This window comes from Erigeron canadensis, chromosome 5 (genome assembly GCF_010389155.1).
Source record: "Erigeron canadensis isolate Cc75 chromosome 5, C_canadensis_v1, whole genome shotgun sequence".
Classification (NCBI taxonomy): domain Eukaryota; kingdom Viridiplantae; phylum Streptophyta; class Magnoliopsida; order Asterales; family Asteraceae; genus Erigeron; species Erigeron canadensis.
This window is the reverse complement of record NC_057765.1, coordinates 20,166,750-20,192,021: the sequence shown is the minus strand read 5'-3', so window position 1 is coordinate 20,192,021 and position 25,272 is coordinate 20,166,750. Positions and strand designations below refer to the sequence as shown.

The following is a 25,272-nucleotide window of genomic DNA, read 5'->3' as shown; positions in this document are numbered from 1 at the left end:
CTCGTCATTCTTCTTCGGTTCTATCAGTGATAAGAAGCTGACATATAAGCATTGATCGCTTGTGGCTCTTCTGGTCTGAACCCCTCTACTTGGATCGCCAATAACTTGATCAATTGGATGTGATCGTGTCCATTTAGAGTAATGACCAGGATGAACAATGATATCAGTGCAAGAACTCCTCTGGCTTACTTCAGGAGATGGTTCAGAATAAACTATTTCAGTTTCATCATCTTCATCGTCTTGTAAATCACGATTTGCATCATGAAATTCTTCATTCTAAGGCATATCACGGGAGATTGATATATGAGGAGTAGCACGCACATCTGATCCAATAGTCAATTCAAAAGGTAGTTTGAAGGTGACTGAAGGATAAAATGGAGTGTTACTTTGCTGATTATTAATTGGTTCTGAATTGAGATGATCAGAAAGACGTTCAGGTGATTGATCAGTTTTATCATTTTGATCAGATTCACCAAAACTGATAGGACTTTCTGAAGGTGGTTTAGAGACTGGTTTATTGAAAATTGCAGAATTTGATTCATCAAAGGTAACATGAATTGATTCATCAACCTTTTCAAGTCTTTTGTTGTAGACTCTAAAGGCTTTGCGAATTGTTGAATATCCTAAGAAGTAACCTTCATCAGCCTTGGCATCAAACTTGCCCAATTTGCTAGAGTCATTCAGAATGTATATTGGACATCCGAATACATGGAAATATCCAATATTCGGTTTTCTATTTCTGAGCACTTCATAGGTAGTCTTCTTTTGTCTTTTGACATAAATTGAACGATTCTGGGTGTAGCAAGCAGTTGCAACAGCTTCAACCCAAAGACATTTTGGAAGACATGATTCATTCAACATACTTCTGGTAGCTTCTATCAGCGTACGATTCTTTCTTTCTACAACACCATTCTGTTCTGTTGTGTGTGCTGAGGAGAAGTTCTGAGATATGCCAGTGTCAGTGCAGAAGGTTTCCAGAGTGGAATTTTTAAATTCAGTGCCATTGTCACTTCTGACCTGACGAACTTTTCGCTTATGCTTGAGTTCAATTTGTTTGATGAGAGCAATAATTTCAGCAGCAGCTTCACTTTTGTTTCTGAGGAAGATCACCCAACAATATCTTGAATATTCATCGACTACGACCAGAGTGTATTTCTTCCCATCTCTTGTCTGAACATTCACAGGACCAAAAAGATCCATATGAAGTGGTTCAGTGATGCTGAAATTTTGCTTGGTCTTGAAGGATGATCTCTTCTTCTTTCCCATTTCACACCCTGAACATGGCTTGTCTTTGTTGAAGAACATTGCTGGTATCCCATCTGCAAGTTGTTTTCTTGACAACTTGTTTATATTTTTTAAATTGAGATGGGATAACCTTTTGTGCCATAACCAGTTGGTGTCCTCATCTGCCTTTGTGTAGAAACATTGTTCAGAAGTAGCACTATTCATGTCTACTATGTAAATGTTTCCCTTTCTTAGAGCAATCATCACTACCTTCCAGTCTCTGTTGAATATGGTGCCTTGTGAAATATCAAATAATACCTTGAAGCCATCATCACAAAGTTGATTGACACTGATCAGGTTATATTTCAAACCATTCACATATGCAACTTTTGTGAATTTAACTTGACCATTATTCACTACACCATATTCCTCAGTTTGTCCATTTTCATCATTTCCAAATGTTATCAAGGGCCCCTCTTGCACCCTATATTCCTCTAGCAGGGTCTGGTGACCAGTCATGGTTCTGCTAGCAGCACTGTTCAGAAACCATATATTCTTTTTGCGGTCACCCTGCACATACACAAAGATTAGTTTCTTTTGGGAACCCATCTCTTGATGGGTCCACTGGGCTCTCCCTTAAAAGCCTCAGATTTCTTTGGTACATGCGGAACAGAAGGATCAAAGGGGATGTCGGTCATGATCTAAGATAATATGAAAACAGTTGGTTTAATGATTTCTTTAACCTTTTTCTTCTCAGATTTGTCTTTGTTTTGTTTGACTTTCTTTGAAAAAGGTTTTGAATTTTGTTTAGGATTCACAGGAGTGCTTTCAACATTCTTCAAACGTGCATTACAACTTTGCACCTGCCTCGCTAGCATTTGAAATTGATTTTCTATTCTTAACAAAATAGACTCTTCATTAGACACTTGAGCCTTACCAGAATCTGAGGTAGAAGGCTCAGCATGGGATACAGTTTTCTTCTTCTGATGGTTTTTAGAAACCTTAGATGAAGACTGAGGGGAAGGCTTCTTGGATTTAGCTTTCTTATCTGAAGCACTGGTCTGGCGTGCTTCAGACTTTCCCTCAGGTTGTTCCTGGGCTTGTTCAGTTACAATCTTTTGTTTACCAATTTCTTTAAAAGTAATTTCAGGCCTCATTTCTTTAGGAAGGGCATCTAAATCAGTAATAATGGATGCCAAATGAAGATCACCAGACTCATAAGCTACTCTTTGGTTTGCAAAAGTATTTTTGATGGCAGCTTCAGGAAATGGTGATTTCATCCAAGATTTGATATTTTTTGTTCTTTTTCTAAAATAATTATTAATTCTTCCTTTTCCAATTCAAGCTTGGAAACCAGAGATTGATAACTTTTCAAAGCCAGTTGAACATCTTTTAGTTCTTTTAGCCTTGCCTGACTGGCGTTCAGTTCAGAAGAATTTATTTCAAACATTTTAATGCTTTCTGAACGCACAGGTTCAACATATGAAATGTCAGCCTCTATCAGAACTAAAAGAACGCACATCTATTCTTGTTGGATTCTTCTTGAGCCATCATTGCGATGTGGGCTTTCAGCTTTTTGTACTTAGCTTTGTACCCATCATCATTTTTCTCAAAATAGAATGGTTAGGGGCATTTTGCGACGAAGAGGGTTGTGATATCGGGCAGGATTATTTTTGGAAACAAGGCCAGGTGTGCCGCACCTGAAGCTTGGTGCGTCGCACCTGTAGCTCGGTTTGTGAAGACTTTTTGCAAACTCTATAAATACAAGACCATAACCCTCCCATTCGACACACAATCACCTCTAGTCGATTTTAGGGTTCTTTGGGGCTATTCTCAGCAGCTTTTTCGTCCATCAAGGTCTAAGGGTTGTTCGTGAGCTTCAAGGCATTCGGTTGTCGATTTTCTTAGCGTTTACTTGTTTTCTACACATTGGTACAGTATGTTTCTCTATATTTTTACTCTTTGTGCTTTGTTTTTGATTATGAGTAGCTAAATAATTCGTCATCCACTGAGATGAAGTGATACATTGAATAATGGTTGCATAAATCTTTTGAATTCAAGTTGATTTGATTTAACGTTGTGTCGCAATCTTAGCTTATTAATTCTTTGTTATTTAACTCTTAATTGCGGATAGTTTTTGCATGATCTCCGTGGTAACTTAGGTTGTGTAGAAGTTATTTTGATTGCTTGGTTAGAAGCAATTGTTTCTATGACGGGTACGGTAGAAAGTAAATAATAGTTAATAAGGGTTAACGGGTTAATGGTTGGGTACAATCAATAGACACAATTGTTATCTAAATAACCAAAACAATTAGTTGGCTAGGAAAGTTATGAAAGGCGTCTTGGGATACCGGTCTTAGTAATGGAACTAGTTAATTAAGGGAATTGGATAAAGTAACGAACTTGACGGGTACGGGGTGAGTCTTTGTTTAGTTCTCGGTTATAAAATCAACATATTTGAATTGGTTCTTAAATTATATGCAACCTAAATAATGTGTATCATGGAGTCGAAGTCGATGATCTTCTCATCCTATTTGATTTAAAAAAAATTTCTTTTCGATAAATTCTTCGGGATTTCTAACTCTTTCAATCAACTAACTTTTATTTTAAAATCAAGATGACGTGATGTCTTTAAAAACCAACTCTTTCTAAATTACTTAAAACTCGCTAGCTCTTTGTAGTCTCCGTGGAACGAACCTTTACTTACTTTAATCTATATTACATACGAACGGGTTCACTGCCCGATTGTGTGTGGTATTCGATTCGTAGTATTTATAAGGATTTTAATTTAACTAGATTTTCACACATCAATCATATTCATCACATTCATGTGATGCATAATCAGAAATACCAGCTTTCATTAATTCAGCTACCATCTTCTTCACAGAGTCAGAATGATCACTCTCAGAAGATAGTAGAGCAGTGTCTTAGAGTTCAGAATAATGAACCAATGCAGAACTGGTTGAAGTATGATTCATAGCATCTTGCTCAGCCACAGCTCTCTCAGCTTTATTCTCCTCAGTGTATCTAAAGGCACCATACAAAGAGGCAAGAGTGTGACTGTGAAGGGTTTTTCCTTGTCTTAACACCATGATCAAATTTTCCCATTTAGAAGGTAAAATATCACAAAACTTTTCCAACAAAATTTATTTGTCCTTTGTGACACCAAGAGCTTTCAATTGATTAACCAAATTTGTGAATCTTAAATACGTGAATCTTAAATACGTGTTTGTCAAACTTTCATAAAAGAAACTTTTCTTGTGACAATGGTTTCCTTTGTACCTTCAAACTGAGTTAATAACTCTTCTTACATTAATTTTGAATTGTCAAGTAAAACAAGAGTGGGTTTTAAACTTTTTGGGATAGCAAAGAGAATCATATTCCGCAATTTAGAGTCTAGGTCAGCTAATCTATGGTCTTCCTCTGACCAATGATCTTTCTCTTTGGGTGTTAACCTAGGGGTCCCATCTTGGTTAAAAACAACAGTTGAAGCATTCATTGGTACATAAGGACCTTCTAAGAGAATAGAGGTCAAGTGTCTCTCAACCCCAGCAATATACTTGAGCATACAAGCTTTTCATGTGATGAATGAGTCACTATCCCCATTGAACTTGGGGACAGGGTTGTTAGGAATGTGAACGTGTACACTGGGTTGTGCTGGTGGTGGTGGTGATGGATTTTGATTCATATTGACATTTGGGTTAGGGTTACCATTAGGGTTTGGGTTTGGTTGTTCGGTTCCAGACATCTTGTAGGATCAAAACAGGTATAACAACTTAATGAATAAACCTGAGAGACTCTGATACCAAATGTGAGTCCACCTACACAAGATATTAATCAAGTACAAGATATAATACGAATATGATAAGAATGACAGTTATATCAAGTAACCCGACTGGCAAGTGATTCTAATCTAGATGAAGACTAGTTAAGAATCACGATCCAGATGGTGGATATGAACAAGTAAGATAATTAAGAACAATTGCTTGAAACTATATAAATACTAAATATAATCAAGTATTATGGCAATGAGTCAAGATGTATTTTTCCAAGTATTTTATTTATTTATATAAACAAAATACAAAGGTTGTTGCGGAACAAAGATAATCACATTTGTGAAAATATCTAAACAACCTAGAAATACAAATGATCTATCAACGAGGATTTACTCATAAGAATACTTAGAGTAAATAACACACGTTGCAAATGCCAAAGTTCCAAGCATTTTTGCAAGTGTGAGAAGTCTTATATTTATAGGCAAACATGTTTGCAAGTTCCAAGTATGTTTGTTTAAGGCAGGCATGGCAAATGCCGCACAAATATGGTTTGGTGCATTTATGGATTTGTTGGACAAATCCATAGCATGTTTGTTTAAGGTAAAGAATGTAAGTTTCTTTGATGTGACTTGACATACTTTATTCCCAACCTTTTGCCAAAACTATCCCAATCCCAGGTATAAAGTTATTAACCGGGTAAAAGTAGTTTAAAAAGGCTCCCTCGTAATCAGTGTAAAAGTGTTGTAAATACTTTTACACTGAGCCTCTTCAGTTTTGTCTTCAGATAAGATCTTTTCTGAGCTCTGCTTCTGAAATGGTCTTCTTCTTCAGTCTTCATTCTTTGACTTCAGTCTGAACGTCTTCATTGTTGGTTGATTCTGAAACTGAAGTGAAGCTTCAGTGAGCTTTATTCTGAATGACTTCAGAATCCTGAGCAAGCTTCATTCATTGAACTTCAACTATTTTGAATAAATCATACTTAGTCGATTTTCGACCTAACAGAAACTTCCCGGGTTTAATGCGTGCTCCAAATGCTCGGTTGATTCCAAAGATAAACTATAAACTTTATTTCAACCGCGTTTAACTCTATTCTTATATCTCTAGCACACACTCAACAAACACATCAAACAGACCAAAAGAAAAACTAAAAATATTACTAAAAATTCTAAATACGAAAAATAAACAAACTAAACTAAAAATCAAAATCATTTTGGATTTTTTTTTTTTGTTTTCAAATTTTTTTTGGATTTTTTAATTTTTTCAATTTTTTTGGATTTTTTAAAATTTATAAAAATTAGATGACATTTAATCTAGAAAAAAGAAAATAAAATTATCTAACCTCGGGTTACCTCCCGGAAGCGCTAATTTTTGTTCGAGTCAATAGTTTGACTCCAATGTTATTTACAATAAATTAAGACATCTTCCCCCACACTTAAGTTTAAGTAGGGATGATAGTAGTGAAACGTACCTTCTGAAAATGAGTTACCTAACCAAAGATGGAAAGGAGAAACGATATGATCAGTCAGAAGTACATCATTTTGGTAAACACTTGTTGGCTTCTTTGCATAGGTAATGGAGTCTAATGGATCAACTTCTTTTAAATCAACTTTCACCTGATAATGAAAGTAAATCAGCTTCTAGAGCCTCTTGCATTATTATCTTACTCAAAATATCTCCGAGCTCCATAAATTCCTCCAAAAACTCCTCCATGGTCAAGTCACCAAGATCAGAATGTGAATAAACATCATTCGGCTCCCCAAATTCATGCAAGATATCATCCAAATCCATTTTACCTATAAAAGCAATCACTAGAAACCCCGTGAAAAGCAAGTGTGTAACACAAAATAACTAAAATCAAAATAACTAATTAAAAATAAAAATAAAACTAAACTACGCTAAACTAATAAAGCAAACTACAAAAATCTCAAGCTAAACTCCTAAATCAATCCCCGGCAGCGGCGCCAAAAACTTGATGTGTAAAATCTAGTCTTAAATTTATAAACACGAAATACCTCAGAACTGACTACTACACACTCTCTGGCAGTGGACCCGTTCGTATGCAATATAGTTTAAAGGTAAGTCCAGGATCGAACACAAGGACTCATAAAGAGCAAGCGACTTTAATGCAGTTTAAAAATAGTTTTGGATTTTAAGGACTCTCGTCACCTTGGATTTTGAAAAGTTAGTTAACTAATAAAATTAGTAATTCCGAAGAATTAAACGAAAAGAGATTTGATTTATATCAAGATTATTTAAATGATAATCTACTCAAATCCATGACACTACAAATTCAGGTTACACTTAGATGAAGTACCAATTCAAATATGTTGATTAATAACCGAGAACTAAACAAAGACTCACCCCGTACCCGTCAAGTTCGTTACTTTGTTCAATTCCCTTAATTAACTAGTTCCATTACTAAGACCGGTACCTCGAGACGCCTTTCATAACTTTCCTAATCAACTAATTGTTTTGGTTATTTAGATAAAAATTGTGTCTATTGATTGTACCCAACCATTAACCCGTTAATTCTTATTAACTATTAATTACTTTCTACCGTACCCGTCATAGAAACAATTGCTTCTAACCAAGCAATCAAAATAACTTTTACACAACCTAGTTACCACTAAGATCATGCAAAAACTATCCGCAATTAAGAGTTAAATAACAAAGAATTAATAAGCTAAGATTACGACACAACGTTAAATCAAATCAACTTGAATTATAAAAATAGTGCAACCATCATTCAGTTGTGTCACTTTATCTTAGTAGATGATTAAAAGATTTAGCTAGACATGACAAAACTAATAAAATTAAAAAATTATCAAATAAATATAATCCATAATAATAATTGTAGTAATAAAGTTTTGCAATTAAACAACTAATAGTTTTAGTAAAAAGAGAAAAAGAATCGAACGAGAATGCGGCTGGTGATCGTATCGCTCGAAGTCGCTGCTTGTCGAAATCAAATCCAAAAAGTTGATGTGCTGCTCCTCTTAGATTTCGTCTTAAGCGAACCTCCCAATGAACCGACCTCCTAAAAACCCTCGTACTAAACAAATACCAAGCACCTCAATTTTAATGAGGTTGGCGGCTCCTAAAACCCCACCGAAAACTCTCGTATTCCTTTCGAAACTCTCCTCCTTATTAATTGTGATGTATAGTTTAGATATATATATATATAACTTGTAAGCATGTCGGTTAGTAAGGAATCAGCCTAAACTTTGGCTTTGTGTTACGGCCCACTAGAAGATCAATAGCCCAAACAAATAGGCTTATATTATTCAACCCATTAGATTTTCATTCCAAGTCTATTATATATTTGTACATGGTTTCTTCTGACTTGCAATGTTGAGATGATAAAAGAACTTAAATTCTGCCTTTTATTATTCTTCACCACATGACCTACAATTCAAGTAAATAATCTTTAAGTATCAAAATTCATAAAAATAATCATAATTCAAGTATAAAAATAATGATATCGCATAAAATAAATATATATAAAATAAGCAATATCAGGTAATTAATTTCTTAAGGACTGATTATCGAAAATACTGATTTTTGAACTTAATCTGTTTTGTAGATGGCAATGAATCCCTCCACAAACACCAATGCTTTTCGGCAAATGTTTGAAAGAGAAAAGCTTAATGGATCGAATTTCAATGACTGGTTTCGTCAACTACGAATTGTTCTGCGAGTTGAGGAACGTATGGATGTCATTGAAAGACAATGGCCTAATGAACCGGCTGCCACTGCTATAGCAGCTGAAAAAGCTGACTATAAAGTTCAGTACACTAGATTCAATGAAGTTTGTTGTTTGATGCTTGCGAGCATGTCTCCCGAGCTGCAAAAGCAATTCGAACTTTACACTCCATATGATATGATCAGAAAGCTAAAATCTTTATATGAGAAACAAGCCGGAGTGGAACTTTTCGACAATGTCGTGGAACTCCATGATATGAAACTTGAATCTGGAAAGTCGGTTAGCAGTCATGTGCTCAAGATGAAGAGCATTTTTGACAAAATGGAATCAATGGAGTATGCTTATCATAAAGATGTTAAAGTTGGCATGATTCTCAAATCTCTTCCTAAGGAATTTGAGAGTTTTGTGCAAAACTATAACATGCACTCTATGAAAAAGACTGTTAATGAACTCCATGCTATGCTTAATGAATTTGAGAAAACGATTTCTAAGAAGGCCAATGACTCTAATGTTCTTATGATCAAAGGGGGTTGGATCCAAAAAGCTAAAAGATCGCAACAAGCTAGAGGCAAACCTGATAGCAATGGAAAGGGCAAGCAAGTTGCAAATCCTTCCAAGCCAAAGAAGACTCCTCCGGCTAAGAAAGAGCATCCGGCTAAAGACCAGAGCTGTCATCATTGTAATGAAGTCGGGCACTAGAAGAGGAACTGTCCTAAGTATCTTGCCGAGTTGAATGTGAAGAAGAAGAATACTAGCGGCGCTAACACTTCAAGTATCTTCACCATTGAATTATTTTCCTTAACTAAGCGTAAATCGTGGGTTTATAACACTGGCTGTGGAACTCATATCTGTAATGAATTACAGGGGCTTAGGAAAAGGAGGAAACTGAAGCCCGGAACTTTGAAGTTGATAGTGGGCAATGGTCTACCAGCAACTGTTGAAGCAATTGGAGAATTTCATTTAGTTCTTCCTTCCGGTTTAATTATTGTTTTAGACAATTGTCATTATGCACCTTCTATTACTAGAGGTGTTATTTCAGTTTCTTTGTTGAAAGACAACGGATTCATTAATGTTTTTAATGATATTGGTATTTCAGTTTCTAAAAATAATGTTCATTATTTTGATGCTATTGCTTATGATGGTATCTATGAAATTGATATGCGTGATTGTGTTTCAAATAATTCAATGTATAATATTAGCAAAAGAGCCAAGACTGACTTGGACTCTACCTATCTTTGGCATTGTCGTCTTGCACACATTGGCAAAAACCGCATTGAAAGACTTCAACGTGAAGGGATCTTAAAATTAAATGATGAATCATTTGATAAATGCGAGTCATGTGTTTCCGGCAAGATGACACGAAAACCCTTTAAGCATTTGCCAGAAAGCGCTAAAGATCTTCTTAGACTCATTCATACCGATGTTTGTGGCCCATTTAGACATGTGTCAAGAAAAGGAGCTAGCTACTTCATAACCTTTACGGATGATTTCAGTCGTTATGGTTATGTTTACTTGCTTAAACATAAACATGAAGTCTTTGAAACATTCAAAGAGTTTAAAAATGAAGTAGAAAATCAACTCGGTAAAACCATCAAGATTCTTCGTTCGGATCGAGGTGGTGAATACTTAAGCCAAGAGTTTAAGGATTGTCCAACAGCTTACTCCTCCATATACTCCTCAGCATAATGGAGTGTCTGAAAGGAGAAATCGAACCTTGTTAGACATGGTAAGATCAATGATGACCCGTACAACTCTCCTATTTTCGTTTTGGTATTATGCTCTAGAGACTTTTGTACGCATTCTCAATATGGTTCCAACCAAGAAGGTTGACAAGACACCGTACGAATTATGGCATGGTGATGTCCCTAATTTGTCTTACTTAAGAGTCTGAGGATGTGAGGCACTTGTGAAGCGCGATACGCCTGACAAACTTGAACCCAGAACTACTAAGTGCATCTTTGTCGGATACCCTTAGGAAACAATGGGTTACGACTTCTATGATCCCGCCAAAAACACTGTTCGTGTTGCTTGATATGCTGAATTCTTTGAAAAGAAGTTAGTTCAAGAGAACAGTGGGAGAGTTGTAGAACTTGATGAGACTCAAGAGGAAGATGTGTCACCTTCTGAAGATACTAGCAATCATCAACTTGGGGGGAAAATGTTCAAAGTGATGAACCTCAAGTCGATGATAATGAAGCGATTCCACTTCGTAGGTCCGAAAGGACAAGACGTCCTACCGAAAGACTATGTTTGATGGTAGAAGAAGACGTTGTTGGAGATCTTGATGAGCCTCCGAATTTCAAAGCTGCATTATCAAATCTGGAATCTGACAAATGGCTTGAAGCTACGAAGGTGGAAATGAAATCCATGAAAGACAATCAAGTCTGGAGCTTGGTTGATCTTCCACAAAATGCTCAATCTGTTGGGTGTAAGTGGATCTTCAAGAAGAAGACTGACATGGATGGAAATGTACACACCTATAAAGCTCGTCTCGTGGCGAAAGGTTATACTCAACGTTTCGGTGTTGATTATGATGAAACCTTTTCTCTAGTCGTGGACATTAGAGCTATTAGGATTCTCTTAGCTATAGCAGCGTACTATGACTTTGAGATTTGGCAAATGGATGTTAAGGCTGCCTTCTTAAATGGTTACTTGGATGAAGAAGTCTATATGGATCAACCAGAAGGTTTTATTGATCCAAAACATCCCAACAAAGTATGCAAGCTTCAAAGGTCCATTTATGAACTAAAGCAGGCATCAAGAAGTTGGAATAAACGATTTGATGAAGAAATCAAAAAGTTTGGTTTTGTTCAAAATCCCGATGAGCCATGTGTATATCGCAAAGCTAATGGGAGTAATATTACTTTCCTTGTTATGTCGATGACATATTGATCATAGGAAAACACATTCCAATGTTGCAAGATGTTAAATCCCATCTTGGAAAGTGTTTTGCCATGAAAGATTTAGGAGAAGCAACATTTATTTTTGGAATCAAGATCTACTGAGATAGATCAAGGCGATTAATTGGACTAAGTCAAGGTGCTTATATTGATAAGATCTTGAAGCGATTCAAGATAGAGAACTCTAAGCGTGGGTCTATACCTATGCAAGAAGGACTTAGTTTATCTGTCAAACAAGGTGCTACTACGCCTAGTGAGGTGGAGCGTATGAGTAGAATTCCTTATGCTTCGGCTGTAGGATCTATTATGTATGCGGTTAGAAGCACTAGACCCGATGTGGCGTTCGCGCAAAACATCGTAAGCCAATATCAACAGAATTCTGGTGAAAGCCATTGGATTGTTGTTAAAAATATTCTGAAGTACCTACGAGCTACTAAAGATATAGTTTTGGTGTTTGGAGGAAATCCAGACTTAGAGCTCAAAGTGACCGGATACTGTGATGCTGGATTTCAAACTGATAAAGATGACACGAAGTCTCAATCAGGATTCATCTTCGTTCTTAACGGAGGAGCTGTGGACTGGAAAAGCAAGAAGCAAACCACAGTCGCCATGTCTGCAACAGAGTCTGAGTACACTGCCGCCTCAGAAGCCGCAATGGAAGCAGTCTGGATAAGGAAGTTCATTAGCGGGCTAAACGTGATCCCCTCAAATGACTTACCCACTGATTTGTACTATGATAATACCGGTGCATTAATCATTGCCAACGAACCCGGAGTTCATAAAGGTGCCAGACATTATGCTAGACGATATCACTATGTTCGAGAGCAGATCGAACTAGGGGAAATCAAATTACTCAAAGTTCACACAGATTTTAACTTAGCTGATCCTTTCACAAAAGCTTTGTCTAGGCCCAAGCTTGAAAGGCATGCTAAGGGCATAGGACTTAAATTAGGTAGTTATTTCATGTAAATCTGTTGTTTCAGTATTTGGATAAGGGATGTTAAACAATTTATATTTTCTATAATGAAATAAAATGCTTGATATGTTTGATTTCATTCAATATTAAATTGTGTCCTATATTTGCATGTTTAATCCTTGAATATTTCATATTTTTATATATTATTAAATATTCTAAATTGTCCATTGTCGATTAATTATATGAGAATATAATTAAACTAAGACAAATGTGAGTGATTGGTTATATTCTTGGAATATGTAATGGATGGTTCCCACCAAACTCACATGATATTCATAGCGGATGCATATCGGACTACCCCACTAACGAATTATCACTTTATGGATCGTCGTCATTAAGTGAAATTCGTAAATGGTTACTTTTATTGATCCTTTGACTTGAGATACAAGTAGGTCAGCATGTATGAATCGCACTTACTAGATGTAGTTCTAACTCACCTGAATTAGGGGGTACATAAACGGCTATTTTCAGAAAGCGTCGTGAAGTATGATGACTGACACGTGTAGTCAATATAGGATTTGTGCCTTCAATTAAAAAGTTGAAGCATGATACCATTGGCGCCCTCATTTGACTAATTAAGATATTTGCATGGTCGTGCCCAAATAAATCCAGATAGTTCTCGATTATATTTGGTAATCATTAATTAGTTATTGAATGAGAAACATAATTGTTAAATTATGAAATGACCTTGATCCATATTCATATTTAACAAAGGTATTTGAACAAAGGGATAAATAAATGCCTTAACCATTTAAACTATACTTAAATGTTTTCGGGAGCTTTGGCGTGTTGCTAGACGCTAACCAATGTTATTATCTTCATTCATTACGAGCTAAAGTGAGAGCTGTTAGAATATGATCACGTAAAATGAACGTATGTCCGGAAAGTATTTAAGCCTACGGGGTCACACCTCAACGTGAATGTAACTATAAATTAATTAATATATTAAATGTAATTTATTAATTAATTTGATCACGAAGAACTAACGGAAGTCCGTTAAAAGAGTTAATAGTTAATGGTACTTAACTAACGGACTTAACGAAGAAGAGTTGGAACTAAGAAACAACTAGGAAACCCCTCTAGAATGTTCTGGGGGGGGGGGGGGGGGACGGTCGACCAAAGGGTTTTAAAACCCTAAACTTGGTCATCAAGTTTCCAAAACACTATAAATAGAGGCCTAAGTTAATTGTTTTCGATACACAATTCATTAGGTTTTCTAAAACCCTAAAAATCTCTTCTTCTCTCCTCTCTCTTCTTGGTTCGATCGACATCAACAAAAACAAAGGGCTTCGGGGTTTTGGTTGGTTCGAATTAAAGAGATAGCAACAAGGGTTGTTTGGTTCGTGATCAAGTACTAGCATACATATATTCCAACGTTGTGTGTGCAATCGTAGAGAGGTTTAATTCAAACCTTCTTATTAAGGTTTCTTGCTTGATTCTCTCCAATTTAAGGTACACATTCTATACTTTGGTTAATTAATTAAACTACATAGATTTTGTCTTCCGTTGTGTGTTTTGTGATTTGATTTGATAATAGTTATATAACCCAACAGTGGGCCACTCAACCATTTGTCTAGTATACATACATTCCAACGTTGTGTGTGTAATCGTAGAGAGGTTTAATTCAAACCTTCTTATTAAGGTTTCTTGCTTGATTCTCTCCAATTTAAGGTACACATTCTATACTTTGGTTAATTAATTAAACTACATAGATCTTGTCTTCCGTTCCGTGCTTTATGATTTGATTTGATGATAGTTATATAACCCAACAGTGGGCCACTCAACCATTTGTCTTAGAGTTTCTTTTTCAGGTTATTGAGGGCTCCATGTAGTAACTGTATCACAAATTCACATAGTGCATGTACGTCTGGTAAAGTTGCATTTCAAACTACCTATTACAATATACATGACGGTTTATTTATAAATCCAAGGAGGAGTGAATGCTCATTTTGGTCTTCCTTTGTCTTTTGTCCCCAATGGGTTGTCCCTTTTTTGCTTGCACAATGCAAGTTGTTTGTATTTTTATTGTCTCTATCATTGGTTTGTTGTAAAACGGTGATATTAGTTTGATGTTAATTATATCTTCTTGAATGTCTTTTATTAATAAACTTCTGGTTTTATGTTTTTTCATACCAACATGAATTGTTAATTATTTTACACAATTGATTTACCTTCTCAATTTAATATTATTCTACACAAAACTATTACCACAAGTGAACACAAAAAAAAACATGCATTAAGACATTTGACTATGCATTCTTTAGTTAAACTACTTTGTAAACGTCGATGCATGATCAACAAACTTCAGCCAAGACGTTTAAAAAATTAATTTTACCCGCTGTGCATCGCACAAGTATTCACTCTAGTTATGACATAAAACTGATGACATTAGCTTCTTTTGTATTAGTCTTTCGGTTAGTGGGCTTTTTAAAGTAGTTTTATTTTTTTTTACACTAACAACATGAATTGGAAATTCATTACGTTACAACTCATATAAAATCACATATAACAATGACTAATCACGTCCTCATTATTGCCGTCATGACACCTAGCACGTTGGGTATTGATGTCGCCGCATCGTACGGTCACTCATCTAGTCAAATAAAAATCAAAAACATTTTGGTGTGTTGATCATTTTTAGATACAAGTCTTGATATTCTTTGTACATTTCTTTTAACATATAGTGTGGTGTTTAATTTTTTTTTACTACGATTTAATTTTTTTATTTTATGTATATTTTTATCCATTTAAGTTTTCAACTACAGTAAAATCTCTATAAATTAATAATGTCGAGATCAGAGTTTTTTTTCAATTTAACGAGATATTATTATATCGATAAATTAATAAATTATTAATTTAAATAGATTCATTTATAACGAGCTTCAGAATGAGTCGGTAGCTTTGAACCGGTCACTTGAAAAAAAGCATTGTAAGTGGCAACAACAATTCACAACTTTTTTGTCGCGGTACGAGAATATAATGTCTTAATTATTATGTGCAATAGAAAGATCTAGAAAAAAATAACTCATAATAGATTTAAAGTTAAAACAGAAAACAAATTACTAAAAAGGAAAATAACTTACAATGCCGTCTTCCATAGAAAACAAATGACTATAAATTCATATTTACCAGTAGATAATTTTAAAGTTTTAAAATATTTTAAGAATTATTAATTTATATTTTCACGAAAACCAACTGGGTTGGATGAGTCCTTCCCTTTAGAGACAGAGGTTATGGGTTCGATCCTCATGCCTAGTAAGGCTGGAGGTCCTTTTCTACCTTTAGTAGAACCTGTAAGCAGCCTCTCTATCTTTGATAAGGGTAAGACTGTCTACATCTCAACCTCCTCCATACACCGTCAAAAACAATATTTATGACCCAAAATCCGTGAAAGAGAGTTACTTTTACCAAAATCCATGTATTTACATTAAAGAATTGAGGTTACTAATTTAACCTCTATTATTTTATAGAGATTCTACTGTAATAACATATTAGAATCTTTCATTTAATCTTTTTGACATATTTCTTTGGCTAGGTTTTAGTTTCTTAGACTCCTTCCGTTTCATTTTATACTCTCTCCGTTTCATTTTAATTGTCATGTTGACTAATTTTGACCGTAAATAACTTTTTTTTGTATTATATAGTAGTTGATGAAACTTATATAACGAAAAATACATTAAAAACCCAATTCACTCATATATTTTATATGAAGTGTTACATTACATAAACAAAATTATTTACGGTCAAAATTAGTTAATATGAAAACTAAAATGAGACGGAGGGAGTATAAATTTTGGGATTATAAAATAATACATTGAAAACCTTTGTTTATCATTTTTTCTGAAAAATAGATATAGTTTGGTTTATGCTGGGTAAGCTTAAACATATACTGTAGAACAAAGATAAGATCATTGTCGGTCAAATCGAAAAGAAATGGTGATTTTATCATCCTCATCTGCTACTAGTATTTCTACAACATTAAAAACCCCGACATTCTCTCACCGGAGCGTGAAACACACGCACTTTTCCCGCGTTCCACTCCTCTGCTCTTCGCCTTCGGCGGCGCGTTGCTTTATCAGCCGGAAGTTACAATTGTCATCATCATCAACCGCTGTGACTGCTATCCCTTTTGATCTTTCTCCTCCACCTATTGACCACGATCTTTATGTAAGCTCCCATCCCCACCTATGATTACCATTTTGTAAATCTCTCTCTATATATAAGAGAGAGAGATAAATCATAGAGGATTATTAGGCTATTTGGTTCTATTTTGTAAATCTCTCTCTCTAATATATTAAAGGTTTAAATTTTTAACCCTTTTCATCATGATGATATATGTTTTTATGTTAGTGTGCTTATGGATAAATGTTGCATTATTGAAATTCTTAAAACTAAAATGCCTGAATATTAGAGGACGGAGTAAAATTTGAGATACAGAGTAACAGAAATGTCTTTGTTTCGTAAATGTGTCTTCTGCGCCTAGCTCGGTTAGTATCATCCAAAACTACATTTACGACATCATATATCCATTTGTTGTTGCTGGTTAAAACTTAAAACAAAAGACGATTATTGGTCCGATCTTTAAATGTGTGTATTAGGTTCATGAACTTTAAGCTGAGAATGGAATTCTTGACACTTGTAGGATGACTTGGCTATTTCCGTGGAGAATATATCAGAAGCTTGGGTCATTGAAACATATGATAATGACGAGGAGGCTTTAGATGCGGTTGACAACGGCACTGTGGTGGGTACCAAAAGGTGCTTTATGCTTTTCGTTTTTATTGTTTATGTGTCCTTTCTGAACCTAGATTTCCCTACCGAAGAGGCGAAGAATACACTAGGTGTTATTTGTAATATTCACTCATTTTATGTTGACACAGAATTTTAATTTCACAAAGAGTAAGTATGTTTAATGGTTTGAAACTGAATTTTAGGAAAGAAAGATTTGTGAGTCTCTTTCCCTTTTAGGTTGCGACTTATAATGGATGTCATATGTTTATTCTTCTAATAAAGCGTAACCCTTGATGGATTTTTTAATTTCAAAATATGCCATCCAACAAATACTATATAACATTTTGTATTATGATATGCATGCTTACATAGTCACGTCTTTCATATTCTGCAACTCATGACCTTTGAAATCACTTATGGGAAGATTTCAAAATTTCTGTTTCTTGTCCATTCTTTTCTTTTCTCTTTTGTGCTATGTTTCATCACATTACTGAAAATGGTTTACTAGATTATTCTTTTTTTATAACATTCTGGAAGTAACATACATTCTACATTTTGGCAGATTGTTGATCTTTCTCACTATGGTAGGATAAGAGGTAAACTATCTAATATCCAATTTTTCGAATCAAAGCATGACTTTATTATCCCTTTTGCAGTATTTATTTATGATTTACATATGAGCCCGAACGAGGTAAACTTCCTAATATTCAGTTCTTTGAATCGAAGCATGACTTTATCTGCCCCTTTTATAGTATTTATTTATAATTTATTTATATGAGCAATATAATGTCTATAGGAAAGGTTCTAGAGTAACAGAAAATGATGTTTGCAGTCACCTAGGAACTCATTTTCTTCAGAGAATGCATTGGAGCTATATAAATCCACTATTATGAAAGAAAAAATCAAAAAACTTTTAAGGAAAAAAACTTGGTCGGAGAAGAAGTTCTTGTTATTATTCTTGATTTTTTTAATCGATTTCAGAATTTATCTCAGAGCGTTCCACATTACTGATCTGTATCAGATTTCTACAAGAATGCACTTGTCATATGCTACCTTATGTTCAGAATGTTCTCATCTACGTAACTTGAATTTAGTTTGTCTAAATTTGGTAACTTTCTCACTCTTTCATTTCTTTTTTTGTTGATGACAGTCAGTGGAGAAGATCGTATTCACTTTCTTCACAATCAAAGTACTGCAAACTTTGAAGCACTTTCTAAAGGAGGGGTAAGTCTTTGAGGCATTGATAATAGTAGGTTCATCAAAGATGTTTTGGTTGTTCAGTCTAGTTATTATAGAGGCGATTTATTGCCCCCATTGATTTGCTTATGAATGGGTCAATTTGATCGCTTTTTTTAAAGTTTTTTCTAAAATCATTAGCTAAAAGGGTAGCTAGTCAAATAATCTCAAAGATCACCCGATGTAACTTTATAATGCATATAGCCTCTTGAATTCTTGTTTAGTCAAATGTGTTTGTTTTTGAACCATTTTTTGTGAATAGTAATATGTTGGTTATTATTGTAATAAAGTAGTTTTTGTAATCAAAGTTATGGCATTAGTTAATTATAAAGAATAAGATATGGAAAAAGAGTGTCCAAAATTCAACTTATCCTGTTTCATCCCTACCCTCCTCCGCCTATCTCACACTCCCAAAGCATATTTTTATTTCATATTTCATTTCCCTATTCTGATAATTATCCACCCAGCTTATCTTACACCTCAAGATCTTGGTGTTGATTGTCTTAGAAGACAATGTGTAATTTTGAATTGAATCTTGTAGGGATGTGACACTGTCTTTGTAACTCCAACTGCTCGAACAATTGATATTGCACTAGCATGGAACATGGTAACGTTATTCCTGAATACAATTATTAAGTCGCTTCAAAAGATTTTAAGATTTACGAGTGTTTCTTATTTACAGAAAACAGCAGTCACACTTGTTGTATCACCATCAACAAGTGGAAGTATCAGTGAAATGCTCAGGAAGTATGTTAGTTAATACACTTTTGAATTATACATGCATGTTTTGTTTCATATTATAGCTAGTAAATTTCAGATTAGTTATGAACCCATTGGTTAACAAAATATCATACGTTATGACCACAACTTTGCAATTTTACTACATTAATGTGACTGCATTAGCATCGTGTACTCGAGTGTAGTTTTGGGTAGAACGTGAGCATTGGGTAAGGATCCAAAAAGTTATTGTATTCTAGAACTTTTAAGGTGAGAAGGAAAGGCGAAGGGAGGGAAGCTTTTCAGCCATTTTGTTCCAAACCTTTTATTTTCTTCTTCGCTTCCTTTTTCTTAGAATAATATTTTTTCTATAAAAATAAACATTTAGTAGTTGATATATAAAAATCTTCTATATGACGGTGTAAGGAATATTGGCCATTTCGAGACTAAAGAAATATCAAAGTTTATAGGTACTTGGATTTGATTTAAATTTTTTGTGATGGAAGGAAACACACCCTAAAGTATTTGTGTTGCGAGTGTAGGTACATATTTTTTGCTGACAAGGTAGAAATTCAAGACATTAGTGACAAGACTTGCTTGTTTGCGCTTTTGGGACCAAAAAGTAATCAAGTATGGCTTCAATGAGCTTCAACCTGAAGTTTCTTAGTTACATTTGCATAATTGCTTTATCTTCTCAAGCTGCAATTATCTTTGGCATTTTTACAGGTAATGGTGGATTTGAATCTTGGTGACCTTATGGGACGACCTTATGGCTCGCATAAGCATTATAATGTAATTCGTTTCTTGTCCAGTCTTACTGAAATTATCACCATATTTATTTTTTGAACTGATCTCTTTCATTCTGTCTTAGGTAGTCTTGTTGATAACTGTTTATGATTTTCCTATTACAGAAAGTGTTATTTTTTTTAACTTATCTTTTTCACTCAGTAATTTGAATTTATCAAGTAGGTACTTACCCACACGGTGTTCATTTGTTTTAACTACCAGCTGGGTAGGTTTTTATTTTTTTGAATGAAATGAAAGTTTGATTGGCCATTAAAATAAAAATTAAGTAGGTACAAGGACCTTTCTCAATTTAGGAAATTAGGTCTAAAGTATATTGTGTGCATCATAGACCGTTAATTAGGTAGGTTTTCAATTAGGATGTTTTAATCTAGTTTTCTTATTTAGGGGTGTTTACTGATATGAAGCCAGACCAGATCATGCCGAAACCAAAAACATGTCATGGAATTTAGAACTGGACCAATTAAACGATAAATAGTTTGGGGACCATACTGAACCAAGGACTAATACTAATCTATACTATCTAATAAAAAAAACCACCTTTTTTTTCCCTTAAACTTTCTGCCTTTGAAAAACCAAAAATACCCTTCTCCTTTAATCCCTAATTTAAACATCTCCATCTAATATACCTATAATACTCTTAATGAAATAATTTATAGTATAGATCATCCAACACTTGAAATAACTACAATACCCCCTTTAACATCAATTACTTTTACATTCACCACCATCGTCGCCCCCATCACCGTCCCCACTGCCGCCCCCACCACCGTGACCACCACCACCTCCGCCATCACTACCCCCACCGCCGCCGCATTGCGCGGGCATAAGTGTAATTCTAAACAAACTCCTAACGGTTTTTTGGAAGCCAATTAGAACTTGTACTAGTTTGCTTCGGCCCCCCATCCTATCTGGAAATCTAGTTCTTTGGTTTATCATTAGATTATGGCTGCTTTCCTGCTTAATGACTCTGGCTGTTTTCCTGCTTTATGTATGTGTGATTGTTCTTCTGTGGAATACAAACGATGAATAGTTTAAATTTATGCAGGTTGGGGGTAATCCAGTAACAGTCGCAGTGGGAAGTGTAATATCTGAAGAAGGTTTCTCACTATTAATGTCACCAGCAGCTGCAGGAATGATTTGGAAAGCTCTTCTGAATAATGGTGCAACTCCAATGGGCTCTAATGCATTGGAAACTTACAGAATTCTTCAAGGTTATCACTTATTTACTCTATCATTTTCAGCTCTATTCTGGTTGTAGATGTAAGAAGTTAAGTTCTAAACAAACAATAGAAAAGAGAAACTGCACGAAAAGATGCTATACTTTTGGAAATATCCGATTTGAGTTACTCAACTTCTTTCTGTAATAAAAGGTATTTAACTTGTTTTTGGCATCGACAAAAAGGATTTTGACTGATAGCAGGTCACCACCGGTCCAGGTCGTCCCATATAAAACATGCTCATTAGGTCAAGTTTCCTTTTTTGGGTGCCAAAAACTAGTTAGAGTACCTTTGACTAAGAGAAAAACAAATAGAATTAAGTAACTGAAGTCGAAAATTTTCAAAAAGTATAGTACATTTGTTTGCTTTTTGCCCAATATAAAGAGCTTTTGTGATGCTTATTTTAGTACTGCAAAGGTCCGCGATAAATATTTAAAAGGACTTCTCTGGTCCTGCAAAAAAGTCTATTTCAGATCACATATATGAAATTGTTGTGGATGTTTCTACGATTGTAGTTTCAAGTGTTAAATTGTCATGGTTTTTTTTAAGGTTTATTGATATAATGTACGACATTTAGAACTAGTTCATTAAGAGCGCTGGTATAAAAACATCTAGAAATTGTTATTTTTACAAGTTTTCTATTTTTTGTTGGACTTATGAGCTACAGGAAGGCCAACACCTGGCAGAGAACTTACAGACGAGTTTAATGTTTTGGAGGCCGGTCTTTGGAATGCGGTGTCGTTGAACAAAGGTACCTCTTATGTTGCCTGCTTCATCAAATTTCTGTGTATGATTACATATATAATATATATATATATATATATTGGGGGACTATCAAATAAGAACAATCTTAAAATAAGAACAGGGTGAGAACACTTGTAAACTACATTTTGATGCATTAAATTTCCATAAAACTAACATAGTGTATAACTAATTATCATTATTTAAGTGTTTAACAACACATTGGCCTGTCAAAATCAAGAAAATCATGTTTTTTGTTTTGTGCATCCATTTTGGATTCATATTCTTCAAAATGATGCATCCAACAAAAAACATGATTTTTTTTATTTTGATGGATCAATGTGCTAAACACGTAAATAATGATAATTAGTTATGCACTATGTTAGTTTTATGGACTTTTAATGCATCAAAATGATGTTTTTAAGTGTTCTCACAGTTCTTATTTTAAAAGTGTTCTCCCCGGAGTGTTACCTTCACAGTCTTAAAATAAGAACACGAGAACACTTAAAAACTACATTTTGATGCATTAAAAGTCCATAAAACTAACATAATGTATAACTAATTATTATTATTTAAGTGTTTAACAACACATTGGTCTGTCAAAATCGAGAAAATCATGTTTTTTGTTTTGTCATCCATCTTGGATGCATATTCATCAAAAATGATGCATCCAACAAAAAACGTGATTTTTTCGATTTTGATGGATCAATGTATTGTTAAACACTTAAATAATGATAATTAGTTATGCACTATGTTAGTTTTATGGACTTTTATAGCATCAAAATGATGTTTTTAAGTGTTCTTACCGGAGTGTTACCCTAATGAACTAATTTTAGTAAGATTGATTCTCAGGATGTTACAAAGGACAAGAAACCATTGCAAGATTGATCACCTATGATGGAATCAAGCAGAAGTTGTGTGGCATTCAACTTTCATCAGCAGTGGAACCTGGCAGTCCTATTACAGTTGAAGGGAAGAAGGTATAAGTGCTCATTTTCTTTGTTTAAAGTGTATATGTGTCGATATACACTGCTCTCTACCACATTGATATTTTGTTTTTGGTAAACCCACATTGATATTTAGTGAAATTAAAAAAATGATGTCATTGTTTATTAAAGAGAAGGGGCCCGTCAAGCCGCTGTTTATCGCTAGGATATATTTTATATATAGTAATACCTCCAGAGTCCAGACTAAGCCAGACTTTACCTATTCTGCTGCCTAAATTAATGAGTTTTGCGACACTAAGTAGTGATAGTTTTATTACTTTTTGCAGGTAGGAAAGTTGACAAGTTACACCTGTGGAAAAGGGGGGAATGAGCATTTTGGTTTGGGGTATATTAAAAAGAAAGCTACTTCAAAAGGGGACACAGTTGTAGTAGGAGACGGTATTTCTGGGATAGTGGTGGATGTTCCCTATCTTGCACGCCAACAGCCATTGGTGCCGACTTCAAAACCTTAGTTTTGGTGTCACGATTATAGCTGTTATCGTTGTAGGTTTTAATATCTTTTCTTTGAAAATCAGATGTGTTTGTATTATTAATAGAATGATAGGGCACTTCATTCCCATAGAATATGGAGTACAACTCTATAGTAGAATTTACTGGCAACTATGTTGTATGAGGTATTTTGATCACATTAAATAATCATCAGAGTGTGTAGAATTCTGAGAGACTTTTTAGGAGATTATGATGTATACTTTTTATTGTGATCAAGTACCATAAAGATGTAAGATGTATCAGGTAACCATAAAGAATGTAAGCGAATGTTTTCTGTCATATAGGCTGTCTGGTAATTTTCATGACTATGCCGTAACTACATATTATATTATAATGGGAAACCGGCATGTTGCCACAGCGATGTCAATTTTTGCCACGCAGTACTGATTTCTGTAGTCTATCCTCTCGTAACTTTAGAAAACGAGCTATGTATATTCAGAGTTGATAGTCAATTAGCCGCTCATTGCATATTCGGTGGCATAGGTTCAATAACTTGAGTCGAGACATTAGTCTTATCAACAATTGGACCAAATTTAGCAAGCTAGGTACTGTTGCATACTTGAGCATTCCTAATGTTCATAAGGTCGGTCCTATGAAACCAAATAACAGGGGTCTTGGATGGTTTTTACGCTGATTTTCTGATTATTACATTTACAAAACACGGTTCTCAAGATCCATGAAAGAGATGTTGATATATGTAAATGACAAAAAGTAGTTGTAGATATATATGTGGATTATAAATAATATAAATGAATTAGATTTAATCAAACATTATAACGTCCTTAGAATTTGACGATTATTTTATTGATTCTCAACCTTGCAAAAAGTTGCACGAGTTCTGCTATATAGACACATACGCATCCTAGAGTGACAAGACATAGAAGAACCCTACAAGCACTTTAGACATTTAGTGGACTTGGGTCATTCTCACATACATGAATGATATGATTATTTGTGTAATTTTGTTAACGGGATGTATCAGTGAAGTTAACATTAGGCTTCTTAGTTTCCTCTTAGCATTATTAGGAGCCGTTTGATTCACAAAATGTTTTTGAAGGAATTGAAATCTGTAAAAGGAATTATAATTTGATGGAATTGAAATATGAAAGTTTTAAATATATCATGTGTTTGGTTGACAAAATTTGACGGAATTCAGTAAAAGAAATTCGAATTTGAAAGACAAGACAAGATTACCCTTTACTATTATTTTGTTTAATAATAATAATAATAATAATAATAATAATAATAATAATAAGAAGAAGAAGAAGAAGAAGAAGAAGAAGAAGAAGAAGAAAAGAAGAAGGAGGAGAAGAAGAAGGAGAAGGAGAAGGAGAAGGAGAAGGAGAAGAAGAAGGAAGAAGAAGGAGAAGAAGAAGGAGAAGAAGCAGAAGAAGGAGAAGGAGAAGGAGAAGAAGGAGAAGGAGAAGGAGAAGAAGAAGAAGGAGAAGGAGAAGAAGAAGAAGAAGAAGAAGAAGAAGGAGGAGAAGGATAAGGAGAAGAAGAAAGAGGAGAAGAAGAAGGAGAAGAAGAAGAAGAAGAAGAAGAAGAAGGAGGAGGAGGAGGAGGAGGAGGAGGAGGAGGAGGAGGAGGAGAAAGTCCTTTTCATCTGCAACTTTTATTCATTTCCCCCAAAATCCCTTTTCATCCGAAACCTTCTTTCCCTCTTTTTCTTGAAACAGTGTCACACCTTTCTTCAATATACCAAGATTTCATATGCAATAATTCTTTAACAAATCCATCAAAGATCT

The 25,272-nt window shown here is 34.7% G+C and overlaps 1 protein-coding gene across 1 annotated transcript; it reads left to right on the top strand.

The window, feature by feature from the left end:
- Positions 1-16,434: 16,434 nt before the first annotated feature.
- On the top strand, positions 16,435-23,805 carry LOC122600400 (putative transferase At1g60990, chloroplastic). The gene is made up of 12 exons (XM_043773109.1): positions 16,435-16,746; positions 17,222-17,323; positions 17,873-17,906; positions 18,461-18,534; positions 19,088-19,153; positions 19,229-19,293; positions 19,806-19,893; positions 19,990-20,055; positions 21,116-21,281; positions 21,955-22,038; positions 22,881-23,008; positions 23,302-23,805. The coding sequence occupies exons 1-12, from the start codon at positions 16,513-16,515 to the stop codon at positions 23,485-23,487; spliced, it is 1,293 nt and encodes a 430-aa protein (XP_043629044.1). The 5' UTR covers positions 16,435-16,512; the 3' UTR covers positions 23,488-23,805.
- The last annotated feature ends 1,467 nt before the right edge of the window (positions 23,806-25,272 follow it).

Bases quoted from the DNA above. Each gene is read 5' to 3' on its own strand.
- LOC122600400 (XM_043773109.1), top strand. From the start codon at position 16,513: ATGGTGATTTTATCATCCTCATCTGCTACTAGTATTTCTACAACATTA. The intron at 17,324-17,872 runs GTGGGTACCAAA...ACATTTTGGCAG, and splicing joins CGGTTGACAACGGCACTGTG to ATTGTTGATCTTTCTCACTA. The intron at 23,009-23,301 runs GTATAAGTGCTC...TACTTTTTGCAG, and splicing joins TTACAGTTGAAGGGAAGAAG to GTAGGAAAGTTGACAAGTTA.